Source organism: Alnus glutinosa, chromosome 14, assembly GCF_958979055.1.
Source record: "Alnus glutinosa chromosome 14, dhAlnGlut1.1, whole genome shotgun sequence".
NCBI classification, from domain to species: domain Eukaryota; kingdom Viridiplantae; phylum Streptophyta; class Magnoliopsida; order Fagales; family Betulaceae; genus Alnus; species Alnus glutinosa.
In genome coordinates, this window is record NC_084899.1 from 7786859 (window position 1) to 7812977 (window position 26119).

Genomic DNA, 26119 nt, shown 5'->3' on the forward strand with positions numbered 1-26119 from the left:
TCGTGGTTTTCTCCTAATATGTATGTGTTCTTCGAATGGGACGTCTGTGCCCATGTCTGAGTCCTTGTTATTACATTGTAAGTCAGGATTTGAAGTGGTTGCGCTTGAACCTGCATTTGGCAGCATCCTTGCTGCATAAGGATTTTCTGTTGTCCAAAGATGAATATGGAGATTGAATATGATAGTCATAAAAACGATTGTTGTATTGTTATGTTTCCTTTGGCGGGATGTTGGTATCAATTCTTTTCAATAGTTCTTATTCTACTCGTGCATAGTTTCCTTATAATTTGATTCTTTTTAAAAAAATAAAAATAAAATAAAATTCTCTTATAGTTGTGCCTTCGTGGGTTTTGAGGTTTTAGGGTTTTCGGGTTTTATGGCTTACCTCCTTGTGGGTTTTGTTGGGTTCTTTTGTGGGCTGTTCTCAGGTGCTCCTTTTGGGCTTTAGGGTTTTGTTGGGTGTTTTTTGTGGGTTGGCTTTGGTTGTTCCTGTATATACTCCCTGTGTACTTAGGAGCGCCTAACGCTTTTTCTAATAAAACTATTCTTACTTATCAAAAAATATCGTTCAACAAAGTTTTGATCAATGAAATGACATATTAAACATTGGTTTGAATTGACTACTTATGTTGTGTACATATACTTAAATTTATGATTTGGTCTGTTTTTATATCTCATAGAGGTTGTGTGACTTGTCTCTAGACCAAAATGGCCTTCTTCCTCCTTTGTATCATCTGATGGATTGATTACAGCCATGGCCTACCGCTTGCCTCATGTGGTATGTATCATATCTTTTTGGAATTGTTTGATCTCATTGGTAGTCTGAGGAAATTGATCATTTCAACATATCTACTAAGTGGCAGCTGCTTAATTCATTTTTCAGGTTATGGGGGACAGGTCAGGGAACATACGGTGGTGGGATGTAACAACTGGATATTCTTCCTCATTTAACACTCATAGAGATGGAATCCGGCGGATAAAATTCTCACCTGTTGTTGCTGGAGACCGTAGCCGAGGGCGTATTGCTGTACTATTTTATGATAACACATTTTCTGTATTTGATCTTGTGAGTATGAAAAATGAGATTGTTAACTTTGTTTCCTTGTTCAATTTGTGCTTTGATGTTGTTATACTGTAATATTGGTGGATGTAATGCATTTTTTTTTTTTCTGGCGAAACAGCCAAACAATAGAAAGTTCCCCAACTCCACAAAACTTAAACTCGCACAGATAACAGGTCCAATCTCAGACCTCCACCCTGTGAAAGTGGAGAAGTACTACTCAGCCACAATGCCAGTTTTCTATGTATTGTAGTTGGTGCTTGCAATCTTGATGAGATTGCCAAATGGAGCTAATACCATGCATAATTCTTATAAGCCACTTGAAAAGGAAAGATTCATTGTGCATGTTAGTGGACTTCTTTGGCCTATTTTCTGTGTAATTTAGGTTACAAATGAACCACAACTTCTCTGATGTGCAGACAACTTTTTTTGTCCATGTAGTATGTGTTTTCTAAAATTTGGTCACTAGTAGTGCATTTTGTATGTACTTGCTTCAGACTCCTGTTGAGTTCTTACCTGGGTGATTTTCAAAACCCAGCATGTACATGCTACATATTCTGTTGAATGACATAAATGTTGTTTTGTTTAAATAAATGTTTTTTGAGGATCCTTCTTCTGTTTGATGCTGATTCTCTTCATGTTTCTCGCATGCAGGATTCACAGGACCCATTAGCCAATTCTCTTTTACAACCTCAATTTCCGGGGACCCTTGTACTGGAGCTTGACTGGTTGCCTTCGCGAACCGATAAAAATGACCCTTTGGTATTGTGCATTGCTGGAGCTGATAGTAGCTTTCGCCTTGTTGAGGTTAATATGTATGTGCCAGAACTGTTTTTGAGTTTTGGATTCTTTTCTATGTCCTTATTGTCTTTATATGCTTAAGAATGTCAAGATTATATATTTGATATGGCAAGAGTAATTGTGACCAAGATGTTCTTGATGAGATCTGGCTGAGGTTAAATGGTGCTCTGTTATGGTTCTGGTTACTTAGAGTAGAAGGTGTGGAAGGTTTTGAGTGGCTAATAATCAGAGCACTGATGATGCTGATGAGAGTGACATTAACATGCTTATTCTGCTTGCGATAAGGAAGAATGGCATGACAATTTTAAGACCTATTATGAAGACACTTAGAAAATTTTAAGACACTTAGACCTATTATGAAGAATCTCACATTGCTACAGTTCTTCTCTGCATGTGTTTTGGTGTCAAATCGGGGTCCTTATGTAATTTCTGCACCCTATGATATGGTACAGGTTCTAAAACAGTTGAGTAAAGAGCTGAAACTGCTTTTATCTATTATATGTCAGGAAAGCAAAACAAAGCATCTGAGACAGTGCTTATTTTCAAGAGCAAAATTGCTTCTATTTAATAAATAATTTTCTATATACTTATAAAAAATAATTTTCTATATTCAACTTATTCACCATTTTGAACAAGCATTGTTCCAAATAAGTAGTAGATGGGAAGAAGTCGATGGAAGAGCTTAAGAACATCTTGGTCAAATCGCTTTTTACTTGGATTGAGGTGTATAATCTCTCATGTATCTAACTTTTATGAATTTGTGGCTTTTTGTTCTTTTAGTATTTGATGGGGATTCTCAATGTATACATCTTGTGTACTAAGGTTGCGCCTATCTGCTCTTTTCATTGATATGAATTATTTATCAAAAATAAGTATGATAGTTGAAGGATTTCTGTGGACATTACCCACTCCCCCCACCGCCCGGCTTGACAAAAAAATAATAATTTTTTAAAATTATTCTTTTAGATTTCATTTCCACCATTTTGTACAATGATCATTTCCTTAAAGGATTTTCATCCTTTTTGTTCTTGCTTTTCAGTTTCTATAGAAAAAGAATTCGTGAGAACATTCTTTAAGTCTATCTCTTCAGTGTGTTTCTTCGTTTTGGTGAACAACTCTCCGATGGGCTTCTTTAGCAACTCTCGTTGCTTGAAACAGGGAGACCCTTTGTCTCCTTCGCTGTTTGTGATTTTTATAGAGGCCTTAAACAAAATGATCTCAGCTACAGTGAATGGGGGTTTCCTTTCAAGATTCTCCATGGGGTCTAGGAACGTTGGTGGGCTTAACAACTTCCATCTCCTATTCGCAGATGACACTTTGATTTTTTGTAGGGCAAACCCTGGTCACCTCCGTTATTTGTGTTGCTTGTTCTTATGTTTTGAAGCCGTCTCAAGTTTAAAGCTCAATCTGGCTAAATCAGAGTTGGTCTTTATTGGTACTGTCAGTAATTTAGAAGGTTTGGCTCGCATTTTGGGTTGTAGGATTTCTTTTTTGCCTTTGAAGTATCTAGGTCTTCCATTGAGAGCTTCTTTTAAGGCCAGCTCTATATGGGATGACATTATTGAGAAGATATAACGCCACTTAGCCAGTTGGGAGAGGTTGTATTCGTCCAAGGGTAGTAGGATTACTTTGATAAAGAGCACCTTGTTGAATTTGCTTACCTACTTCTTGTCTCTTTTCTCCATCCCTGTTGGCGTTGCCAATTGCATTGAGAAGTTAAAAAAGGATTTCTTGTAGGGTCGTATTGGGTAAGAGTTCAAATTTACTTGATAAGTTGGTCCAAGGCCTGTTATCCGAGTTCGGAAGGGGGCTAGGGGTGAGAAAGTTAAGTTTGTTTAACGGATCTCTCTTGGGAAAGTGGTTATAGCATTATGCTATTGAGAGAGAAGCTTTGTGGAGAGTAGTAGTTGATTGTAAATATGTCAGCTTGTGGGGTGGATGGAGTTCTTGTGAGGTTAATCGATTATATGGGGGTTGAGCTTTGGAAGTTCACCAGAAAGGGTTGGGGGAGTTCTCTAGATACACTAGATTCGAGGAATATCAATTTAATAAAGCGGAACAAGATTAATAAAGCGGAACAAGATTGCTAGTGATTCATCAATGGAATATCAATTTAATAGAGCGGCACAAGGGTTGGGTTGAGCTTCAAAGATGCTTTTGTGGCAGATCATTTACAGCTTGCAAGTGACTCATCAATGGAATATCAATTTAATAGAGCGGCACAAGATTGAAAGGTGGATTTCGTTACCACATTCTTCGATGTTTTGTACTCCATCAAACTAAGATGGGGTGGAGAAGACAAGTTGTGTTGGGCCCTTCCTAGAGAGGATTGTTTGATGTCTGATCATTTTATAATGCCTTTACCACCCATGATAGTGATCTTTTTTTCCCTTGAATGAGTATTTGACGAAATAAGGTTCTCTCGAGAGGTGTTCTTTAATTGGTTGGCCGCTTTAGGAAAGATCCTTACCATGGACAATTTAAAAAAACAAAATCTTATAGTGGTAAATTGGTGTTGCATGTGGAAGAAGACGGAGGAATCTGTAGATCACCTCCTACTCCATTGCGAGACTCCTTATGCCTTTTAGAGTTCTATCTTTGACCTTTATGGGTTAAAGTGGGTTATGGCTCAGAGGTTAGGGGATCTCTTTGCATGTTGGAGAGGGTATTGAGGTTCTTCTTAGAAGGTAGCCGTGTGGAAGATGATCTCGTCTTGCTTGATGTTGTGTATCTAGAGATAAAGAAATGAGCGTAGCTTTGAGGATTGTGAGAGATATGTGGTGGATCTAAAGACCCTCTTCTTCAAAACCCTTCACCAATGGACAGCTGCCTATGATTGTCTTCATATTTCTAGTTATCATGATTTTATTTTTTTTTAATCTCTTTTCTTTTTCTGATTAGGTGTTTCTCTTATATACTTCATGTGTATCCGGGTTGCACCCTCTCTCGTTTTTTAAATTTCGATTACTTTTACTTTTCAATAATTTTGATATATCTAATGTCATTCTAACTGGAAAAGATCCCCCCCCCCCCCCCCCCCCCCAAATAAAATAAATAAATAAATAAATAAAAGAAGAAGAAAAAGCTTTAGGTTGGTAACTTCTCATGAATATGGAAATGTTTTGTGCTTTGCTAACTCATTTTTCTTCTTTTTCATGCAGAAATGACAAAAAAATTGTCTATGGACCCCAGTCGAGAAATATTAAAGAGAGATTCCGGCCAATGCCTATATGTTCTCCTATTCTACTTCCTACACCACATGCCCTGGTATAATCATACTGTGTGCTGTGTTCCCACTTCTTGATTCAATGTGTCAAACCAATATCATATACATTCCTATTATGGTTGAGTTTTCAATGGTAGATCATGTAGCTTTATATATCTGGCAGGTCTGTGACAGAGGTACAACATTTGAGGAGAGTTGTAGCATTTTAAGAAGCAAACCAAAAGAAAAAGCATAATCAATGAATAGTTTTTTTTTAATAAAATTGACATGCATAGAGAGAGAGAGAGAGAGAGAGAGAGAGAGCTGCTGAAAAGGTTTTCATCTCATTTATTTATTCTGCAGGGCAGAAACATATTAGAGAAAATGGTGTGGTCTTGAATGCAAATTATGCTTTGTCTCAAATAAAATCAGAATTTAGAAAATGAGAATGGATGCCCAGTTCTTGTGACTAACTGAATTTCATTGTTAATTCTTCACTACAGGCACTGCGAATGATTTTGCAATTGGGTGTAAAGCCCTCATGGTTTAATACTTGCAGTACAACTATAGAGAAAAGGCCTCACCTAATTCCTGGAACTGCTTCATACACCGGAGATCTTCGCAGTTACATGATTGAGTTACCACCTGTTGGTGACTCTGTGGTGCCAGAGATGCTCCTAAAAGTATTAGAACCTTATCGAAAAGAAGGTAGATCATTTGTTTTACATGTGGTGCTTTTAATTATGAAGAACTATGCAATTGAGCTTTTGATAATAGTATTTGCTTTTTCTTACCTGTTACCAATGCTTCTTTGTCCAAGGCTGCATACTTGATGATGAGAGGGCAAAATTATATGCTAAGGTGGTAAATGAGGGTTGTGCTGCAAGGTTTGCCTTTGCAGCTGCGATTTTTGGTGAATCTTCTGAAGCACTTTTCTGGCTACAGTTGCCTCATGCTCTCAAATATTTGATAAATAAGTTAGTAAACAAGTCTGCACAAAAAGCCCATGTAGCAGCATCAAATTCAGAACTTGATGACACGGCTATGCTGAAGAGGATAACATCAAAGGAGAGATCGATGCCAGGCACAGGGAAGAAGGATGCACTTGTAAGTCATTTTGTGTATTGACCATTGTATAACTATTTTCAGCTTTCTTAGAGTATTGTAGTCTTCTTTCAAAGCATACATGGACGTTACGGATTTTAGTTAGGTTTCTACTTGATATATTTACTGCAACTTGTCATCTTCTAAATCTCAAACAACTTTGTAAGTTGTTTCTTACATTTTAAGTTCTGATATTCTCTATCATAAATTGTGCTATCTGGTCAGAGTCAGGGTCAACTTAGGTTGATGGCGTTTGAGCAAGAAGAGCTGTGGGAAACTGCTAATGAGCGTTTGCCATGGCATGAGAAATTAGAGGGAGAAGAGGCTATTCAGAATCGTGTACATGAGTGAGTGCTCCATAAGTTTATTATTTTTTTTTTCACTTGTGCCGGTTAACATATTTGCTGAATAATCATGAGTTCTTCGTAATGCTATGTAGAGTGCACAGTAGTTTTTAGGGAATTTATGAATTTAAAAGGGAAAAGAAGTAGTAGCTTTTGCTGAATAGTACTAGAATTGGATAAAAGAGCGTTTAGAGAAGCTCGGTCTCCTGGTTACAAGGACTGATAGATATTTTGCTCTCCCTTTTACTTCCCTCTGGCCCTTCTATTTATAGAGTTACCCTTCTAGAATTAGTTCTAACCGAATGCCAGCTCATTACATTCCCTAGCAGCAGAATATTTCCTCCCAACACCTAAACCACCCAAAAACAAACTAGCTGAAAATAAGGAAACAAAACGACAAATAAATGATGCTGACATGCAAAATTCTAGAACACTCTGCCACCTCACTACTAGGACTCAACCAAATCCCTAATAGCAGTCAACAAGTAAAATCCCCAAATGTAGTAACCCTAAATCCCCAATTGCAGTAACCCTATCTTCCCAATTGGGCCCACAACAAGCCATGTCCCTTTAAAGCACCTTGTCCACAAGGTGCGGATATTGGGCCTTCAATTTCCAAGCTTTTTCCCAAGTATTATCCTCTGGCAAGGTGCCAGACCAATGGATCAGAAATTCAGTGACAGAGCGGCCACGAAACTTGGTTGTGCGGCAATCCAAAACTGCTTCAGGCTCTGGGCAGAGTTCTCCATGGGCATCCACCGGTGGCAAGGTGGGTAGAGGAGTGGAGTGCTGTCCAAGCTGCTTCTTTAAGCAGGAAACATGGAACACAGGATGTAAGCGGGCAGCTTCTGGCAAGTCCAATTTATAGGCGACAGTTCCTATCTTCTGCAGAATCTGAAAGGGCCCAAAGAAGCGAGGAGAAAGCTTCAAATTCTTCCGAGAAGCCAAGGATTTGTGGCGGTAGGGCTGTAAACGCAAATACACCCAATCACCAACAAGGAACACCCGTTCAGTTCGGTTTTTGTCAGCCTGAACCTTCATCCTGTTGCGTGCCTTGTGAAGATTCTCCTTGAGAAGGTTGATCATAGCACTACGATCCTTGAGAAGGACATCAAGAGCAAGGTTAGCTGAAGTCCCTGGAACATAGGATAAAAGAGGGGGCGGGGGATATCCATAGACGGCCTCAAATGTTGTAAGACCAGTGGAGGAATGGTGGTTAGTGTTATACCACCATTCAGCCAAGGGCAGCCACAAACTCCACTCCTTAGGCTTGGAAGCCGAGTAACACCGCCGATATGTCTGAAGACATTTGCTCAAAGCTTCCGTTTGACCATCCGACTGAGGGTGGTAAGCTGAGCTAAATGCCAAAGAGATCCCTTGAAGCCGAAAAAGCTCCCGCCAAAACGAACTTGTGAATACAGGATCGCGATCCGACACAATGGTTGTGGGCATGCCGTGGAGTTTCAGTACATTGGCCAGAAATAACTAAGCCACCTTCGAGGTCGTATAAGGATGAGAAAGGGCAATAAAATGCCCATACTTTGAAAAACGGTCTACCACCACCATTATCACCGAAAACCCATGAGACGAGGGTAAACCATCGATGAAATCCATCGAAATATCCGACCAAACCCGAGTGGGAATTGGAAGAGGTTGCAGGAGACCAGGGGGATGGATGGTTTCGGGTTTGGAAACCTGACAAACAGCACATTCGCGGACGAATGTCTTGATGTCCTGACGCATGCCTTGCCAAATGAAATTCGTTTTAGCCCGTTGGAGAGTTTTATGGAAACCCGAATGGCCAGCCGTGGGGTTCGAGTGAATGAACTCCAGGACCTGGCGCTGGAAGGGAGATTTTTTGACTAACCACAATCGACCCTTCTTTAGCAACAGCCCCCTTTGCACCGAGAAGCCTTTGGGACCCGGTTGGTTCTGCTAGAAGTTAAGCAGGATTGAATGAGCCACCTGGTCTTGGGCATAAGAGGCCTTCAACTCCTCAACCCAAGTAGGGGTTGGAAATGAAATCAAGGACAGCATGAGCTCAGGAGAACCCGTCAAGAGATCAAATTGCCGTGATAGAGCATCGGCCACCCGATTCTCAGTGCCCCGCTTATATTCGATAATAAAATCATAGCCCATAAGCTTGGAGATCCATCGTTGTTGAGGAACAGTGGCAACCTTCTGTTCCAAGAGATATTTCAAGGCCTGCTGGTCTGTTTTTACAAAAATGGGCGGCCCAAAAGATATGGGCGCCATTTCTGAACCGCCGAGACTAAAGAGAGGAGCTCTTTGTCATAAGTGGATAGCAATAGCGCGCGGCCCTTTAGAGCATGGCTAAAGAAAGCAATAGGATGCCCTTCTTGCATCAGAACGGCCCCCAAACCCGAGCCACTGGCATCACATTCAATGACAAAATCTTTGGTGAAGTTTGGAAGGCGCAAAACCAGGGGACTGGTTACCACAGCCTTGAGTTGAGTAAAGGCCTCAGTGGCGGCAGGTGTCCAAACGAAGGCATTTTTCTTCAACAGGGCCGTCAAAGGGGCGGCAAGAGCACCGTAGCCCTGGACAAATTTCCGGTAATAACCGGTAAGACCCAATAATCCTCGTAAGGATTTGATATTATGGGGAACCGGCCAGTTATCCATGGTAGCTAATTTGGATGGATCAGCCCTGACCACATGAGAAGAAATGAGGTGGCCAAGATAGGCAATCTCCGGAACCCCGAACTGACATTTAGAAAGCTTGGCATAAAGCTGATTGGACTGAAGGACCTCCAAAACCTGCTGTAAGTGAAGCAAATGGTCAGATAGGTTATTGCTATAAACCAAAATATCGTCGAAAAATACCAGCATAAATCGACGAAGAAATGGGCGGAAAATATCGTTCATAAGCCCCTGGAATGTGGACGGGGCATTTGTCAAGCCAAATGGCATTACGAGAAATTCGTAATGGCCTTCGTGAGTGCGGAAGGCAGTTTTCGGCACGTCTTCCGGACGAACATGAATCTGGTGATATCCTGAACTGAGGTCCAATTTGGAGAAAATGCGAGCCCCACACAGCTCATCAAGGAGCTCGTCAATCACATGAATCGGGAACTTATCCTTGACTGTAGCTTGATTTAAAGCTCTGTAATCAACGCATAAACGCCAACTTCCATCCGCCTTCCGGACCAGCAAGACCGGAGAAGAAAAAGGACTGAGACTAGGCTGGATGACCCCGGAATCCAGTAGCTCCTTGACGATCTTTTCAATTTCTGTTTTCTGGAAGTACGGGTATCGATACGGCCGAACACTGATTGGCTGAGGATCATGGAGGACGATCTGATGATCATGTGAACGTGGAGGAGGAAGCCTTTTAGGTTCGGCAAAAATGGACTCAAAGGATCGCAACAAGACCTGGAGAGGTGCAGGAGGTGAGCCAAAAGAGGCAGGGGTTGAAGCTGGCAAAGAAGGGGGTCCCATTTGAAGGAAGAAACCTTTCTTGCCCGAATGAGAAGAACGAAGGAAATGAGACCCATCCTCGAGGGAAACATCAGAGGGCATCATACCGTTAAGAAGCACGCGAGTGGAGCCATGACCAAATTCCATTGTGAGGACGTGGGAATCCCACAAAATAGGGCCTAAGGTGCGGAGCCAATCCATACCCAACACAGCATCACAACCGCCCAAGGGAAGGAGATAAAAATCCAAGGAAAATGAATGACCCTGGAGTTTAAGAGAGACATCCGAGCAGAAACCCGAACTCAGCACAGTGGCGCCATTAGCCACTCAGACCTGCAACTGAACACCTGAATCAACCTGCAAAGGAACCTTCCGCAATACTGCTAGGTCCAAAAAATTATGGGTACTGCCAGTATCCAGCAGAACCACCACCTTGTGAGTGCGCAACATCCCAAACAATCTCATGGTTTTGTGGTTAAGAGCACCCATTATAGCATGCAAGGAGATCTCTGGATCCGGCACCTCAGTGACAATCGGGTCAGGTTGGCTGTCACCACCATCCACCGAGTCATCACAGAAGACTTCATCCAATTTCTCATCAGTTAAAACATCACAACCATGCATGAGAAAAAGCTTCGGAGACTTACATTTGTGTGCTGGATTCCACTTTTCGTCACAATTGTAACACAGGCCTTTGTCTCGGCGCTCCTTCATCTGAGCAGGGGACAATTTCTGAATGGCAACGCCTGAAGAAGAGCGCGGCCCAGGGAATAGGGCGGACTGAACAGCAGCAGACCCCCCGGGAGCATTCCATGGAAGTTGCTTACTGTAAGAGTAAGATGGAGAAGGAGCCCGCAGGGAACGGCGGGTACTGAGGATATATTCCTCCTGGAGTTTGGCCAGCCCAAAAGCAGTTGCCAGGGTGACAGGACTCAACATCCGCAGAGGAAGACGAATTTCGTCTTTTAGGCCACTGAGAAAACAACTCAGACGATTCTTATCTGAAATACCCCGGAGTCGATTGGACAATGCTTCAAACTGAGTAGTATACTCTGTCACCGTCGCCAACTGCCGGAGCTTCATAAGGGATTCCATTGGGTCGTCATAAATCGGGCCAAAACGAGTGAGAAGGGCCTGAAGAAAAGCATCCCACATCGGAAACTAGCCAGCTTCATCAGTGTCCTGGAACCAGACCAAAGCTTCACCCTCCATGTGGAAGGAAGCCATGCGAACACGCTGATACAGGGGCGTCTGGTAATAGTCAAAGAACTGGTTGACTTTGTAAGACCAACCGGACGGATTATCACCATCGAAGCGGGGAAAATCCAGCCGCAAGGGGCGAGCCTGGATACGATGGTCATCAGGCGGAACGTCCAAGTCATCTTCCTCCCGAAACTGGCGTCGATCATTGCGATCCTCACGATCATCCCTCCGGTCTGGGTGATGCGGACGACGATCAGCAGAACCAGCAAGCAAATTCTGAGGCTCAGGTGGACAGGTAGACAGCAAGGTACGGAGCATATCAGTAACCTCCGTGAGCTGGGTCTGGACGGAAACATTGTGGGTGTGTTGGCGAGAAATGGCATCCTGGCACTCCTTAACAGAGTCTGCGAGCTGGTGAAGACGGGTGCCGTCGGCCATAGCAAAACCGACGGAGAGAAGGAAGGAAAAAAAAAATCAAGCCGGGAGGTAGAAGAATGGAAAGGGCTCTGATACCAAATGTAGAGTGCACAGTAGTTTTTAGGGAATTTATGAATTTAAAAGGGAAAAGAAGTTGTAGCTTTTGCTGAATAGTACTAGAATTGGATAAAAGAGCGTTTAGAGAAGCTCGGTCCCCTGGTTACAAGTAAGGACTGATAGATATTCTGCTCTCCCTTTTACTTCCCTCTGGCCCTTCTATTTATAGAGTTACCCTTCTAGAATTAGTTCTAACCGAATGCCAACTCATTACATTCCCTAGCAGCAGAATATTTCCTCCCAACGCCTAAACCACCCAAAAACAAACTAGCTGAAAATAAGGAAACAAAACAACAAATAAAAGATGCTGACATGCAAAATTCTAGAACACTCTACCACCTCACTATTAGGACTCAACCAAATCCCTAATAGCAGTCAACAAGTAAAATCCCCAAATGTAGTAACCCTAAATCCCCAATTGCAGTAACCCTATCTTCCCAATTGGGCCCACAACATGCTAGTACAAGTTGCTTAAACTTGTTACGCTATGTTAAACCTGATCATGGGCCAGATGGTCTGCCCAGCACATAAGAGCCTGTCCTCGTTTGGATGGGATTCAGCTCACATTTCAGGTCTAGCAAGCAGGACTAGACTTAAAAAATTACGCTCGATTAATCTTTGGGCCAGACCATGGCTAGGAGCTTACCTTTTGTTGATTAAAAAAAAAAAAGTTTATCTGGCCAACCAAGGACATCTTCCAAGATTTCATTGGGTGGTAGCTATATGCTTGGTTTTGAACAGATAACTTGAAGCCACAGCTATATGCTTTGGTTTAATCATGATGAAATGTGTGGTAACCAATGCAAAGAAATGGCTTTGTAGGGTTTGTCTATCCAAATTATGGACACTCAATTTCATGTGAGGTAGCCTCGCATGGACATATTCTGAGTGATGATTTCTTGATCTGTTTTTTCATACAACACTTCAGGTATACTGTCTAGAGGAAAATATATTTTTTGTCTAAAAACCACCTCCACTTTTGATCAACACCACCAAGAAAGTTCACATCTTGGATATATGACTATATTATCAAAAAATGGCTTTGTAGGGTTCGTCTATCAAAACAGTCTGGCCATTACCCAACTGTTTATGATTCACGTAGGAGTCTGTATTCTATCTTTCTCAACTCATCTGACATTAAATGTTGAAACCAGATGGATAGCTTAAGAGGATTCTAATGATGCTTCCCTAAAGTTTATCCTGACTGATGCAATTTGACATTAAGGTCACATTTGGTAGATAGGAGTGGGTCAAAGAATGGAATAGCTATTTTGTTGTTTGGTCTGTTTATTATTCCTGGGAGGAATGGCTATTCCGCATTTTGAGAAATATCTATTCCTAGGAATAGCTATTCCCCAATAATAGAATAGCCCTGATTTTTATTTTTTCCACTAAAACCATTTTTTTTTTAATTTTTTATTAAAGAAAAAAGAAAGAAAACGTTTCCATAGGTGGCTGACCACTCCTTGTGCCAAACAGGGGTGATCGCGATGGGTGGCCAACCACCCCTTGTGCCAATTAGGGTGGTTGTGCCACCCATTTAATTGTTTCCTCTTCAAAAATAAATAAATAAATTAGACTTTTTGAGAAATAATTTTTAAAGTTAGGGTATTTTAGGAAATTTGGGAAAAATATGATTCGGTTCCAGTTAAAAAATTTGGTCATTCCTGTGTTGTCACCAAATGAAAAAATAAAAATGATCATTTCATTCAAGCTTCTTGTATTCATAGAAATACCCATTCCTATTCCTAAGAAATCACTATTCCAGTGTACCAAACATAGCCTAAATGTTGAAACCATAGGGATAGCTTACGAGGATTCCAAATGAAAATAGCAACCATCTCATGACCCATCTTTCACAATAATGCTTCCCTGAAGTTTATCCTGAGCGATGCAATAATCTCTCTGAAGCGACTTTGCATCAAGATCCTCACTACTAAGCATAGAGCTGAACTCCTATCTCTATGGCAGAGATGCACTTTTTTCAAGTAACCATATCTCTAAATCTTTCTCCGTTTCGCAGAGAATCATGCATATCAACATTAGCTATCTGAGCTTCTTATTGGCTGCCTTAAGTTGAGTAGTTAGTAAGACCATGCATATACTGGCCAATTACCCATCACTCGCTATGCTACAAGGATATGCTTCATGTGGACATGCATCTCAAGGATAGATCAATGCATGCCTACGAGTACCATCAGCTGTCCCCCCACTTTGCCAACACATATACACATTCTAAAATTAAAAATGAAAAAAGAAGAAAGCAGAATTCTGGGCTGTTAGTATATTTGGATAGGTGTTTTTTGTTTTTAGTTTGAAAAAGTGTTTTTTTTTTTTTATAAGTAAATGATATTTTATAAAAGCGTAAGGCGCCCATCTAAGTACACTGGAAGGATACACAAGGAAACGCCTAAGAAGGCAAAGAAAAACAAACAAGAAAATCAGAAAAGCTAATAGACACGGGAAACAAAAAAGCCTCCATCCAAAGATACAACGTATGAAAAAACGAAGCAACAAAATTCTCCATGAAATTCTCCAAGTCTTCAAAACACCTAAAATTTATCTCCTTCCAAACACACCAAAGAATGCAAATAGGCACCATCTTCCAAACTACAGCACTCCTTGACCTACCCGCCTTCCACCAACATGCGAATAAATCAACAACTCTCCTAGGCATAACCCAAGACATACCAAACCTAGAAAAGACATGATTCCACAAAGTAGTAGCCACATCACAATGAAGAAGAAGATGATCTACAGTTTACCCGTCTCTTTTGCACAAGTAGCATCTATCCACAATTATGATCTTTCGCTTCCTGAGATTATCCGCTGTAAGAATCTTTCCAAGGTCTGCCGACCACCCGAAGAACACCGCCCTCGAAGGAGTCTGAGTCTTCCACACACTCTTCCAAGGAAAATGACTACCCTCACAGCCGGCCAAGGAGCTGAAATAGGACTTAACCTTGAACACCCATTTCTTGGAAGGGACCCACCTAAGCCTATCAGCATGATCTCTACTCACCCTGGCTAAATGCAACACATGAAAGAATGATGCAAAGACACCCACTTCCCAGTCATGCGCCTATCTAACAAAGCTCACATTCCACTGGATAGAGCTGCCCAAAACCTCCATATTATCCGCAACGGAAGCATCCTTCATCCGAGCTATACCAAAAAGAATAGGAAATGCTTCCTTCAACACCCTATCCCCGCACCACAGATCATGCCAAAATTTTGTCCTAGCCCCATCCCCCACCTCCAATCTAGAGAGACCAGAGAAAATCCTCCACCTTTTCTTGATATTCTTCCACAGCCCCACCCCATGAGCACCTACCGGCTTGCGTGAACACCACCCACCCCACAAACTACCAAACTTAGCATCCACCGCAACTCTCCACGAAGCTTCTCTCTCTATCTCATACCGCTACAACCATTTACCTAACAAAGCATAGTTGAACAACAACAAATTCCGAATACCCAACCCTCCATCTGAAATTGAGGAACAGACTTTCAACCACCTCACCAAGTGAATTTTAGATTCTTCACCCAATCCACCCCAAAGAAAATCCCGTTAAAGCTTCTCTAAACGAGCAGCAACACTCCTCGGGAGATGGAACAGAGACAAAAAGTAAGTAGGCACATTGGCAAGGGTACTCTTAATAAGTGTTTTAACGTGACATAAAGGTGAGAAACATTTTTCGGTGGTTGGGAAGTGTTATTTGGTGAGGTCCACATTTGAGAAAATGTTTTCTATGGAGTACACTTGCTTATTTCGAGAAAAAGCAGAGGGATGTAGAGCTGACTCCTTATAAATGTTTTTCTTTTTTTTTATTCTTTTTTTTAAAAAAATAAATAAATAGTGGCTGTGTGGCCACCTTCAATGGAGGAGAGAGGTGGCCACACGCCATTCTATTTTTTTTCTTTAAAATATAAAATTTATTATTTTTTAAAAATGAGTTAGTTCCTACCTAGGCAAAGTTAAGCACTTGTTTTCTCAAAATATTCCTGCAAGAAGTTGTGAAAATTTTCATAAAATAAATTTTCTTACTAAATTTAGGAAGTCCAGAGCTGTTTGTCAAAATATTCTCCGAGCGTTGTGTTTTGAGTTGTTTGTTAATGTATTTGAGAAAAGTGTGTTTTTCAAACTATAAACAGAAAACTCTTGGAGAATATTTTGACAAACAGACCTGGACTTCCTAAATTTAGTAGCCCATGCTTCCTGTTTGCATGAGCTTCTTTTGTGTTGTGTCCACTGGCTTCGAGAATTTTAGCAAATAATGAACTAGTGAAATCTGAAATAAAAGGGGCCATGTCTTTCAACTGAATTGGATATCTGCAAATTAAGTTAGAGCTTTAGATAATCAGCATCCCTCATAATAGGTACTAGCTTTGGCCTTTGTTCCCGTTACATGCAGGTCCTATTACACATGACATTTACATTCTTGCTACAAATAGTGAATCGTCTAACATCATATTACTTCTAGCTTGTCTCTGTTAGGCTCCTGCATTTTAGTTGTAGATTCGCATCTTCTGATACTTGTACTATTATCCCTGATGATCAGGCTTGTCTCAGTTGGAAACTTGGAAGCTGCAGTTAGTTTATTGCTTTCCACTCCGCCAGAGAGTTCTTACTTCTATGCAAATGCTCTACGTGCAGTTGCTCTTTCTTCTGCTGTGTCAAGGTCTCTTCTTGAACTTGCTGTTAAGGTGAGGGTTTTATGCTTCTGCTCACTATCAAATCACAAGTGGTGATGGGAATAAAATGGTATAATTTTCCACATATTTTAGTTACTAATTTACTGTCATATTATCAATTAGGTTGTTGCAGCCAACATGGTCAGGACTGATAGGTCACTATCGGGCACTCATCTTCTCTGTGCTGTTGGAAGGTATCAGGAAGCTTGTTCTCAGGTTAGGATCTTGTCTTGCAGGAATTTTCTCTAGTCATTCTCCATATGTTTAAAACTAGCAATCAAAGTTCCGTTGGCTCTAAAGATATATTCATAAAACTTTGCAGAATGTTGGCCTTGTTTGAAGAATCATTCCCCCCCCCCCCTCCTTTTCCCTTCTCCACACCTTTTACTTTACTTGGATTGTTTAAATTAGAGAGAGACCTTACAAATGGAGTCATTTTATCTGGAAAAAAAGGAACATGAGCATAAAATAGCTAAATACCTAAGATGAGAAGACCCTGCATCCCCGTGTACCCTAGATTCATCCAACTAAGTGCAATTTGGCATATAAGAGAAACAAGACAGTTAAATTGTTAAATGATAGAACAAGCCATAGAAATCTATGAACATCATGGTGCTTCATGAGTGGGAGTTGATCCTGTTTGTCAACACAGAAAGTAAGTGTCAATTTTTTAAATATTCATAACGTCTGATGCTATTGGATATAGAATTAGACAACCTAGATGACAATTAGTGAACACAAGTTGAAGGTTTCCTTGAATGCTATTATGGTAGTGTCCCTTGCTATGAGGTGATACCTTACACTTTTATAAACACACATTTGCTTAGCTAAACAGAGTCAAAAAATGAAAAAGATGAAGCAGAATATAAAGCACGCCTGCAGGTCAAGGAAAGATTCTTTTTTTTGATAAGTAGTAAACTGGTCTTATTAAAAGCGTAAGGCACCCCGAAGTACACCGGAAGTATACAAGAAAAAGCACCTAACTAGAAATCGAAAAACGAATATGAAAATCGCTAAAACTAAGCGACAAAGGAGACACAAAAGCCACCGTCCAAAGATACAAGGAAAGATTCTTGCAACTAGGGAACAGAGACGAATTTTTCATAATTTGTTGAGTGCAAGAAAAATGCTATTATTTCCAAAATACTAGCACAATTAGAAGTGGACAACATTCTACACTTGATTTTGGCTTCACATATAATTATATAATCTCTTATACAGCTACAAGATGCTGGATGCTGGACAGATGCTGCAACTTTAGCTGCTACACATTTGAAGGGGTCTGATTATTCAAGGTTTTCTTTCTTCTTCTTTTGATTTGTAACTTAATCTTATCATTGAAAAATTCGGGGTTGCTTTTTTGTCATGCATATTGCTTTTCTTTATCTTATTAATCATTTTTCCTTTCATGCTCTGTTACTTACTCCTTGTGGTAGCTCAATATGTGCATTCATTTGATATCACAGGCTTGTCTTCCATGTTAGTGACATGGCCTTTGACTAGATGAGTTCAAAACTAGTTCCTTGACCTTATTGTGATCTTGTCTCTAATTTTAATCCTGGTAGTTATCTCAAACATTCCCCTCCCACTCATGGGGGCCATCAAAACCCAAAATCTAGCACCTATCTAGTTTATGGATAGGATATTTCATCATACATGCAGGAGTATGCTTTTTTATTTTTTATTTTAATTGATTCCTGGCCTTTGTATTAATAAAGAAGCCTGATTTTTTCTTCTTTTGTAACATTTTTTAGTGGTATGTGGTGTAACGCAAGTATCTCAACCTTTTTTTTTCTTTTTGGATGAACTAAAAACTTTATAACCAGACTCAGCAAATTACACTCCAGTCAAAACTGGATTCAAAGTTCCAGAAGGAAACTACAAGCAGGAAGCTTGCAAACCAGCAAGCAACCTAGAACACAAAGCTCAACAACAGAGCTAACAATAAAAAAAAAAAAAAACCACAGCCATCACAACCAAAACAAGCACAGCATCACACAATATCAGGAACAGTATCTCAACCTTTTACTACCACATTTCATGATTTGATAAGTGTTAGTAGGGTACACAATCAATTAATAGTCATCTCTAGTATGCTTTTCTATTGTGTGGGCACCCATGCTGACATCTGACTAATACAATTTATTTTTTCACATAGTAGTGTGGTTCAAGATTTTCATCCCCTACTCAGCCCAATCATTTTTCCTTTTAAAAGAATTCCCTTTACGCTAATCAGGTTCTATTTGTTTTTTAGGAATTCATGATAATAAACAATATTGTGGAAAAGCATAACTGAAGATCTGTAATAATTATTATAGGCACAATCATCTTTTCACTTGGGAAGCCATGTTTTGAAGTCTTTCTTCTCAAATCTAAGATTTTCTCTTCCCTATAGCTGATGTTAAATGTGATTTATTATGAAAGGGTGCTGAATAACAGCTTGCTTATAACATTCAAGCATTCAAATATAGATGCTTTGCCAAGAATCAATTTCATTAGAAGTGAAACAGGACCCTGGGGATTTTAAATGTAGATTCTCATCGAAAAATGAACTACTATAAATTCTAAAATTCGAATTCGAATCTTGTTTTGATAGTTTTTATTGAGAAGATTGTTAAGTGCCCTAGTATCCTCTCTTGAATCTATGTATTGTTTATCCAGGATGTTACAAAGGTGGGCTGAGCACGTTCTTCACGCAGAACACAACATTTGGCGGTATCACCATCTTTCTCCTGCAGCTCTCCTTATCATATTATTCTCTCATCGGATTTGTTCTGAGCTTAACATGGCCAAATGCAGGGCTTTGATTTTGTATGTAGCAGCTGGTGCGCTTCAAGAGGTATTGGTAGCGCTTCGTGAGGCACAGCAACCAGACACGGCCGCCATGTTCATCCTCGCTTGTCATGAAATCCATGCAGAAATAACTGCTGATTTAGGAGATTCAGACGATGAAACAAGTTCTTTGACAAAGGATAAGCTGCACAACTTACCTGGCTTGGACCCAGAGAATGAAGACGTTATAGCAGTAAGTGAATTTTATGGGCAATACCAGAGAAAATTGGTGCACCTGTGCATGGACTCTCAACCATTCTCTGACTGAAAGGACTTGGCGTCATCCTATACCTCCAAGTTTCTCATTCTTACAAGTATGTTTACCGAGAAGACTAGCGAATGTGCTACCTGCCGGATTCACTATCGAAAACATTACTCGGTACAATAATAGGCAGTTGGTGGCGGATGATCTTGAGCAACTTGAGAGGGGATTCGCCAGCCAGTGTATTAAGTTAAAAATTGAACCGACTGGCTTCTGGGAAAGTTGTTTTTTTGTAGAAAGTGTTACAGGAAGGTTGATTACAGAGTTGTAAAAGTAATGTAGAAAATTTTGTCAGCAAAGAATCTTCATATTCAGTATATGGGCGGTAGGAATGCTTAGTGATATCACTTTTTCACAGGAAAAAAAAAAAAAATCGGTGTTATTCCTTGATTTTGTACAAGACGACATTAAATATTTTAGGTGTATCATTTTATTTATTTATTTATTATTATTTTTTACGGAAAACTTAAATGATATTGTTTGATTTTGAACAAGACTACATCAAATCATAAATTCCTATCTGTGGCCACCTTCTTGCGAAAAGATGATATCTTCTGGATTTATTCTTTTACGCCTTTTTTTTTTCCCTTCCTTTTAATATTGTTTCAAATGCTATCAGCATAAATTAGGGGCATATTATTTCAATTGTTGAGTTAGAAATATTAGCAAGAGCGCAACGAACATAAGATGTATTATAACCTTCTCTCTATACTATCGTTTGTACCAGGCTTACGAAAGTTTTTGGGAAAAAAAATTCACGAAACCTTCCTGAAGTTTTACACATTTTAAAATTATCTTTTTTAAGTTTAAAAACTCTCAATTTAAACAATGAAATTTTTAATTTTTTGCAATGTGCTCCATCTATTAGGATTTTTTGTTAAATGGATGCCTCGAAAATGACCAAAATGCCTCATTTTTTTTTTGTTTTCTTTCATTTAATTTTAAAAAAAAAAAAAAATGTGGGTTGACCCATGGGTCATGCGAGACCCCTGCCCAGCATGGGTCACTTTTTTTTTTTTTTCAACTTTTTAAAATTTTTAATTTGAAATTTTATAAAAGTTTCAGAGGCATAATGGTCATTTGACCCTTTTTGCCGTTTGATGTAATGCCAAAACCTGGTGGAGGGAGACATTACAAAAAATTAAAGGTTCGATTATTTAAGTTGAAAGTTTTTAAACTTTAGAGGGATTAATTCAAATCATGTAGAAGTTAAAAGGAGATTTTGTGGGGTTTTTCCTAATTTTAATATTTGGACACCTAACAACTGTATTCTTGTCCTTTTTTCTTTTTCTGGATAAGTGAAATGTTTCGACCTCAGAAAATGTATGGCAGTAGAAGCAATGGCTTTAACTGGTTTAAGAGAAATGGTTTGATCAGTCAAAACTTTTGTAATAATATTTTGGAGAAATTTCACTTTTAATCTCCTAAACTTTTATCAAATTTGTAATTACCTCCCTAAATTAAAAAAACTCAATTTAATGTATTCATCTTTCAATTTTTTTCAATTTCAACCCGTTTGAATTTTCTATTAAATTCTAACAAATAAGTGTCAATTCCCAAGATACCCTCCATTTCTTTAGGATAAAAAAAATAAAAGAGAAAAATTGCAAAAATTTAACGAAATTTAAAAATACCCACATATAAATCTTTGAATTTTTTCCTCTAAAAAAAAAAATATTGAAAATATTACAAATTTAACAAAAAATTCTAGCGAATGGGTGAAAATTAAAAAACAAATACACTAAATTGAGAGTTTTTAAAATTTAAAAAAATAATTACAAAAGCGAAAGAAAGTTAAATAAAGTTTCCCCCAAAGTATTTTTGTATGGCAATTGCCAATAGAAAGCTATTTCTCTATCTTCTTGTCCATTCAACTGCAAACTTTTACAAAACAATTATCGCTTTTAAAAATGTATACTTGATTAGAGCATTCATAGTAGCCTCACCAAATTTTACTCACCAAAATAACTAAAAAACACTTTTTTCTATTCTAGTGAACCACTTTATTAAAATTCTCCTAGCAGTCTCACCATTTTAACTAGTCAATATTCACTATTCCATTTAAATAATAATTTTTCAAATTTTTTTATTATTTCTCTATTTAATATTTTTACAAAGAATCCTTCGTATCCATAAAATAAGGACATTATCGTGTGTGAGAGATGGGAGAAGAAAATGAGAGAAAAAAAAAGAAAAAAGTGTGTTGATCATGTGAAAGAGAAATGTGAAACAAAATTTGGTGAGTGGGTTGGTGAGTGAATATTACTCATCAGAATTGGTGAGTAATTTCACCCATTAAAACTTTTCGGTTAAAATAGTGAGGCTGGTGGGAGTGGTTTTTTAGTATTTTCATCAAATTAGCTCACCAAAATAACTAAAAAGCTATTTTGATGAGACTACTAAGAATGCTCTAAGCTAAAAAGGTTATGTATCAATTGGTCTCTCTCGGTTTTCACCTCCAACCCAAAACTGCCTTTGTTCACTGGCAGTGGGAGCTTAGCCCAAAAAAACAGACATAACTTGTTTAGGCAAACGAACAAATGTAAAACAACAAACAGTTGGAGACCAGAAACTGAAGTTGAATGAACATTTCTTAACGTAACATCCTTGATTTAGAAACACATGATTCATCGTTTGGAATTTCTGCAGCAGCAAGCCTATATCAGGTAGCACTTCTAAGAACATTAAGGAGCATATCACCATCTCCGCAGGATCTTCTTAATCACAAGAGAAATGATATAAATACGTCTCTTACACATCTTATTTTCAAGTTCATCATTGGATTTATAGACCCACATTGAGTCTCACAAATTCAATTATGGATTTAAAACTTGGTTGTATGGAAATGTGTAAAAGATATATGTGTATCATTTCTCTAATCAAAAATAAGAATTTGCTATCCTGCATTTACAACCTGCAGTTTCTACTTGAGCTAAACCTTTTTCACACAATTTATGGCTCCCCTGGATTTGCATGCATTAACTGACTCTGTATCAGAGGGATAGCTGCTCAAATCACCCCAGGGCATCCTTGAGCTGACAGATCCAAGAAGCCAAAATATCATGGATTTGTGCCAATGAATTGAACAACTTCATTCAGATTGCTTTCTTTGCAAATAAGCCACTAAAGAAACTTCTACCTCTTTGGTTCAGTGGTACTGAGAGATGCCAATAAGATGGTCAGACACTCGGCTGAAATTTTTGTCATGCATCATTTGCTTGCCAAGAAGTGCATAGGAAAATCAACAAAATTTCTAACTCTGCCAATTGAAAACAATCTGAAATTTGAAAAAGCTTTGAACAAGACTTCATCTCTAACCCCCCATAATCGACCAAACAGCACATATTTTAATTCACATGCACATATTTTAATTCACATGCATAAAAAATATAGTCACCGAGACCACAAACCTTCAGATATCAACTACTCAATGGAAGAATCTCCTCCGACATCGAGCAGATCCGAGCTCCTCGTATTCGGATTTAGTGACACACATTGCTTCGAAATCAGGACTAGATACCAAAAGCGATCCCCCTCGCCAGACACCTAGTATGGGACTGAACAAGCAATGGAGAGTTTTAAGCCAATGGGATACAGTAGAACCTCTGAAATCAAAATACTATATACTTCTTAAGGATGGAAATTTACTCTTCTTGAGTTGTTATCTTCACTTGATAGTCATCAGGGACAAGAGGCCGGAGCTCCCTCTCTCTGAAATTCAGTAAATCAATAATATTAAAGACTAAAATCTGAATGATGCTTTAAATAATTAATTCTGGCTATAAAGAAATGACACAGTTTTAGAAGTTACAGTCTCTCAGCAAATCGAGGAAATAATGTGCTTCCACCAGTTAAAATAATGCTGCCCAAACACGAAATTCAAACAGACATTGGTATTTGAACATGAAATTAAAGAAAGGGGAGGAAATATTGAGATGTTTAAGAGCTCCCAAGACTTTGTAAGAACACCTTTCATAGAGTACAGGGTGAAGATGAGGATGACAAGAATTGACAGCCCGAACAATGCACTCAGCTAGTCCAGCTTGGTTCATTCCTGCATAAACAGGTTCAAGTCAGCAACTCTTAAAACAACATCAAAAAGACCAGGCAAACCTCCAAGGCGATTAAGATTTTGTTTCTCACAACATTTCCAATCAATTTCTTTCCAATTCTATGCCTTCACGGAAGCACGTAACAGTAACTTAAAGAAAGTTGAACAATCAAGATAGTCCCTGCCCTAGACTATAAACACTAAAACAGACAGAAATCTAATCATTCATAACCATCCCACCAACAAATTTTCTACAATAAAATTTGCCCAATCAATTTCTTTCCAATTCTACGCCTTCAAGGAAGCATGTAAAAGAAAGTTGAACAATCAAGATAGTCACTACCCTAGACTATAATTAGTAAAACAGACAGAAATCTAACCATCCAGCAATCTCACCACCAACAAAGTTTCTACAATTTGCTTTCACATAAAGAACCTGAAAATATAGTCTACCATTACAGAGATTGGAACATGATACAGACCCAGATCCAAAGGACGGAAGAGCATCTCCGGGACAAGGAAGCGTTCATTTGTCAATTCAAACTCCTGCACACAATCAAAAAATAAAAACAAAATTAGGAAAAAAAAGAGACAGGAAATGACTTTGTCCAAGGAAATGGGAAACACTGGTACATTTTTTGTTAAATCAACTCTCTTTCGGTCCTCAGGCCTCTCTGTAACCTCCAAGTGATCCATGTCCCCCTTAGTTCCGAATTCTGAAGGTGGGTCGCCGTCCGTCACAGACAAGTACCTCCGTGCTTGGTCGGGATCCTTAACAAAGCCCTTGGTGTGCGTAACACCATCTGGAAGCACATACGTGCACCTCAACAAGTTTTCCTTCCCAGACTTCCTACACAGAACGAAATTTCAACTACTCCGAGCCACCGCAAATGTTTCACGGCAAATCAAAAAAACATACGAACCTGGCCATGTGGAGGTCACGCGCGACGTCGAGGGAGACGGAGCAGAGCTTCTCTTTGACGTCGTCCATCAGGAAGGTCTCGTCCATGACGTTGACGGCGCGATAGGAGACGAGCTCCTTGAGGTAGTTGGTTAGGGCCTTGCCGCCGAGGTCAATGCGCTTGACGGCGTAGTTGAGCGTGAAGTTCTGGAACACGGGGGCGGCGTGGGTGAAGGAGAACCCGCAGTCCACCACCAGGCTGCACTGGGCGGCCCGGGAGCCGACATGGGGGCGGCGGCTCGCCTCGTAGAGATGGGCGAGGGAAGGCGAGTCGGCGACGTAGAGGGCTTTGAAGTTGAAATCCTCGAAGACGAGCTCGTCGGTGGCGCGTTGGACGGAGGGGAGGGCGAAGAGGGGCTCGGTCAGTAATAGGGAGGACTGGGAGGGGTTGACGTGGAGGAGGGAGGAGAAGAGGTGAGCCCAGATTTCTCGCTGGAGGTCCGGGTTGATGAGGTAGCCGCGGTCGAGGGGGCGGCGGACGGCGGCGGAGGTGAAGTCGAAGGAGTCGTCGTGGGAGGAGGAAGTGGAGGGGGGAACGAGCCATTTCTTGGAGGAGACGGGGCGGAGGAGGCAGTTGGGGAGGACGGCGGTGGGGTCACGCTCGCCGCCCAGGCCGGCCTTGATGAGGCCCCCTCCGTTGTCCAGGACCACCACAGGGTTCCACATGGCCTGACGAGGGAGAGGGATTTTGGGATGAAATGGGTTTGCTTTTTTCTTTCTTTTTCGGTCGAACGAGAAAGGTTTACGTTACTTACCAAAAATAAATAAATAAGAAAATAAGAAAGAGAGGAGTTTATATTTTGTTGAGAATGATTTTGTTCAGATTAGCCTTCGGGTCAATACCCACCTAAAAAATTGAGAAACAACAGAACTTTTGGGAAAGTCTCATCCCATCTCAAGAGACAGGTACTAAGCAGCAAAGATAGCAAGACTCTCGGGATAGTCCAATCCGAAAAGGTAGACATCGAGCAGATATTCCTGAGAATATAAGGAAAGAGGTATGATCAGATTGGGTCCTGGGAATACAGACATCCCGAGACCGAGATTCGAGTTAGCCAGCCAAGGCCTGAGACAGGCCAGTCTCGGAAAATCAGGCATCAACCATGTTAGTTTATTGGCTACATTATGTTGACATAATCACTACCATATTAAGGTACTACTGAAACAAGAAAGACGTAATTCAAAGAATTTTTCCGAGTTAATTTAGAATATTTTCTCCAATATGGAAAATGCTTAATATGACAAGTTCAGTGTCACAAATATCAAGAAAGGCGATTTTCATTGTGACCATCCGGATGGCCAAAGGAAGCATCCGAACACCCATCAATGTTCGAAGAAGTGTTCAAACACCTCAGCAAACACCAATCAAAGAGAGCATATGTTCGCACAGATGTCCGGACAACCCAGCTGACATCAACTCCCAAGAGCACCTGTTCGCACAGGTGTCCGGACAACAAACTGAAGGCTATGAACAGTGAAGACAGCATGCAACCATCCGAATGCTAAGGCTACGTCGTCTGAATACGCTACTAAAGACTTCTAAAGAAAAGCGTGTTATTTGAAGTCGGTTGTTGCTTGACGTCTGGACGTCCTCTGTCCTAGTCTGGACGCCGCCTAGTGAAATTCG

At 40.0% G+C, this 26119-nt stretch overlaps 2 protein-coding genes across 5 annotated transcripts in view; one reads left to right on the forward strand and one right to left on the reverse strand.

The window, feature by feature from the left end:
* Positions 1-19956, forward strand: part of LOC133856903 (uncharacterized) — a 36342-nt gene extending 16386 nt beyond the window's left edge. Inside the window, exons 9-20 of the mRNA XM_062291950.1 lie at positions 703-778; positions 884-1066; positions 1715-1875; positions 5023-5128; positions 5570-5774; positions 5887-6173; positions 6396-6517; positions 16254-16398; positions 16510-16602; positions 17608-17681; positions 19048-19101; positions 19186-19956. Of these exons, the coding sequence (XP_062147934.1) occupies positions 703-778; positions 884-1066; positions 1715-1875; positions 5023-5128; positions 5570-5774; positions 5887-6173; positions 6396-6517; positions 16254-16398; positions 16510-16602; positions 17608-17681; positions 19048-19101; positions 19186-19486 (1807 nt within the window). The 3' untranslated portion in view covers positions 19487-19956. The remainder of the gene's footprint in view (positions 1-702; positions 779-883; positions 1067-1714; positions 1876-5022; positions 5129-5569; positions 5775-5886; positions 6174-6395; positions 6518-16253; positions 16399-16509; positions 16603-17607; positions 17682-19047; positions 19102-19185) is intronic.
* Positions 19957-22038: 2082 nt separating this feature from the next.
* Positions 22039-25237, reverse strand: LOC133857885 (actin-related protein 6). Of its 4 annotated transcripts, none has more exons than XR_009898395.1 (9): positions 24455-25237; positions 24165-24381; positions 24014-24077; positions 23450-23534; positions 23292-23342; positions 23129-23191; positions 22891-23037; positions 22620-22739; positions 22039-22515 (listed from the first exon to the last, which is right to left on the reverse strand). XR_009898395.1 is itself a non-coding variant. In XM_062293257.1 (9 exons), exons 1-7 carry the CDS (start codon positions 25156-25158, stop codon positions 22908-22910), a joined length of 1314 nt encoding a protein of 437 aa, XP_062149241.1. In that variant the 5' UTR covers positions 25159-25237; the 3' UTR covers positions 22039-22515; positions 22620-22637; positions 22891-22907. The 4 variants fall into 4 exon arrangements, 3 of the variants coding, with proteins under 3 accessions (XP_062149241.1, XP_062149240.1, XP_062149239.1); XM_062293257.1 differs by having other exon boundaries at positions 22620-22637; XM_062293256.1 differs by having other exon boundaries at positions 22039-22637.
* Between the last annotated feature and the right edge of the window lie 882 nt (positions 25238-26119).

Bases quoted from the DNA above. Each gene is read 5' to 3' on its own strand.
- LOC133857885 (XM_062293257.1), bottom strand. From the start codon at position 25,158: ATGTGGAACCCTGTGGTGGTCCTGGACAACGGAGGGGGCCTCATCAAG. The intron at 24,078-24,164 runs GTACCAGTGTTT...GATTGTGTGCAG, and splicing joins GAGTTGATTTAACAAAAAAT to GAGTTTGAATTGACAAATGA. The intron at 23,535-24,013 runs GTCTGTATCATG...CTGTTTATGCAG, and splicing joins CTTCCGTCCTTTGGATCTGG to GAATGAACCAAGCTGGACTA.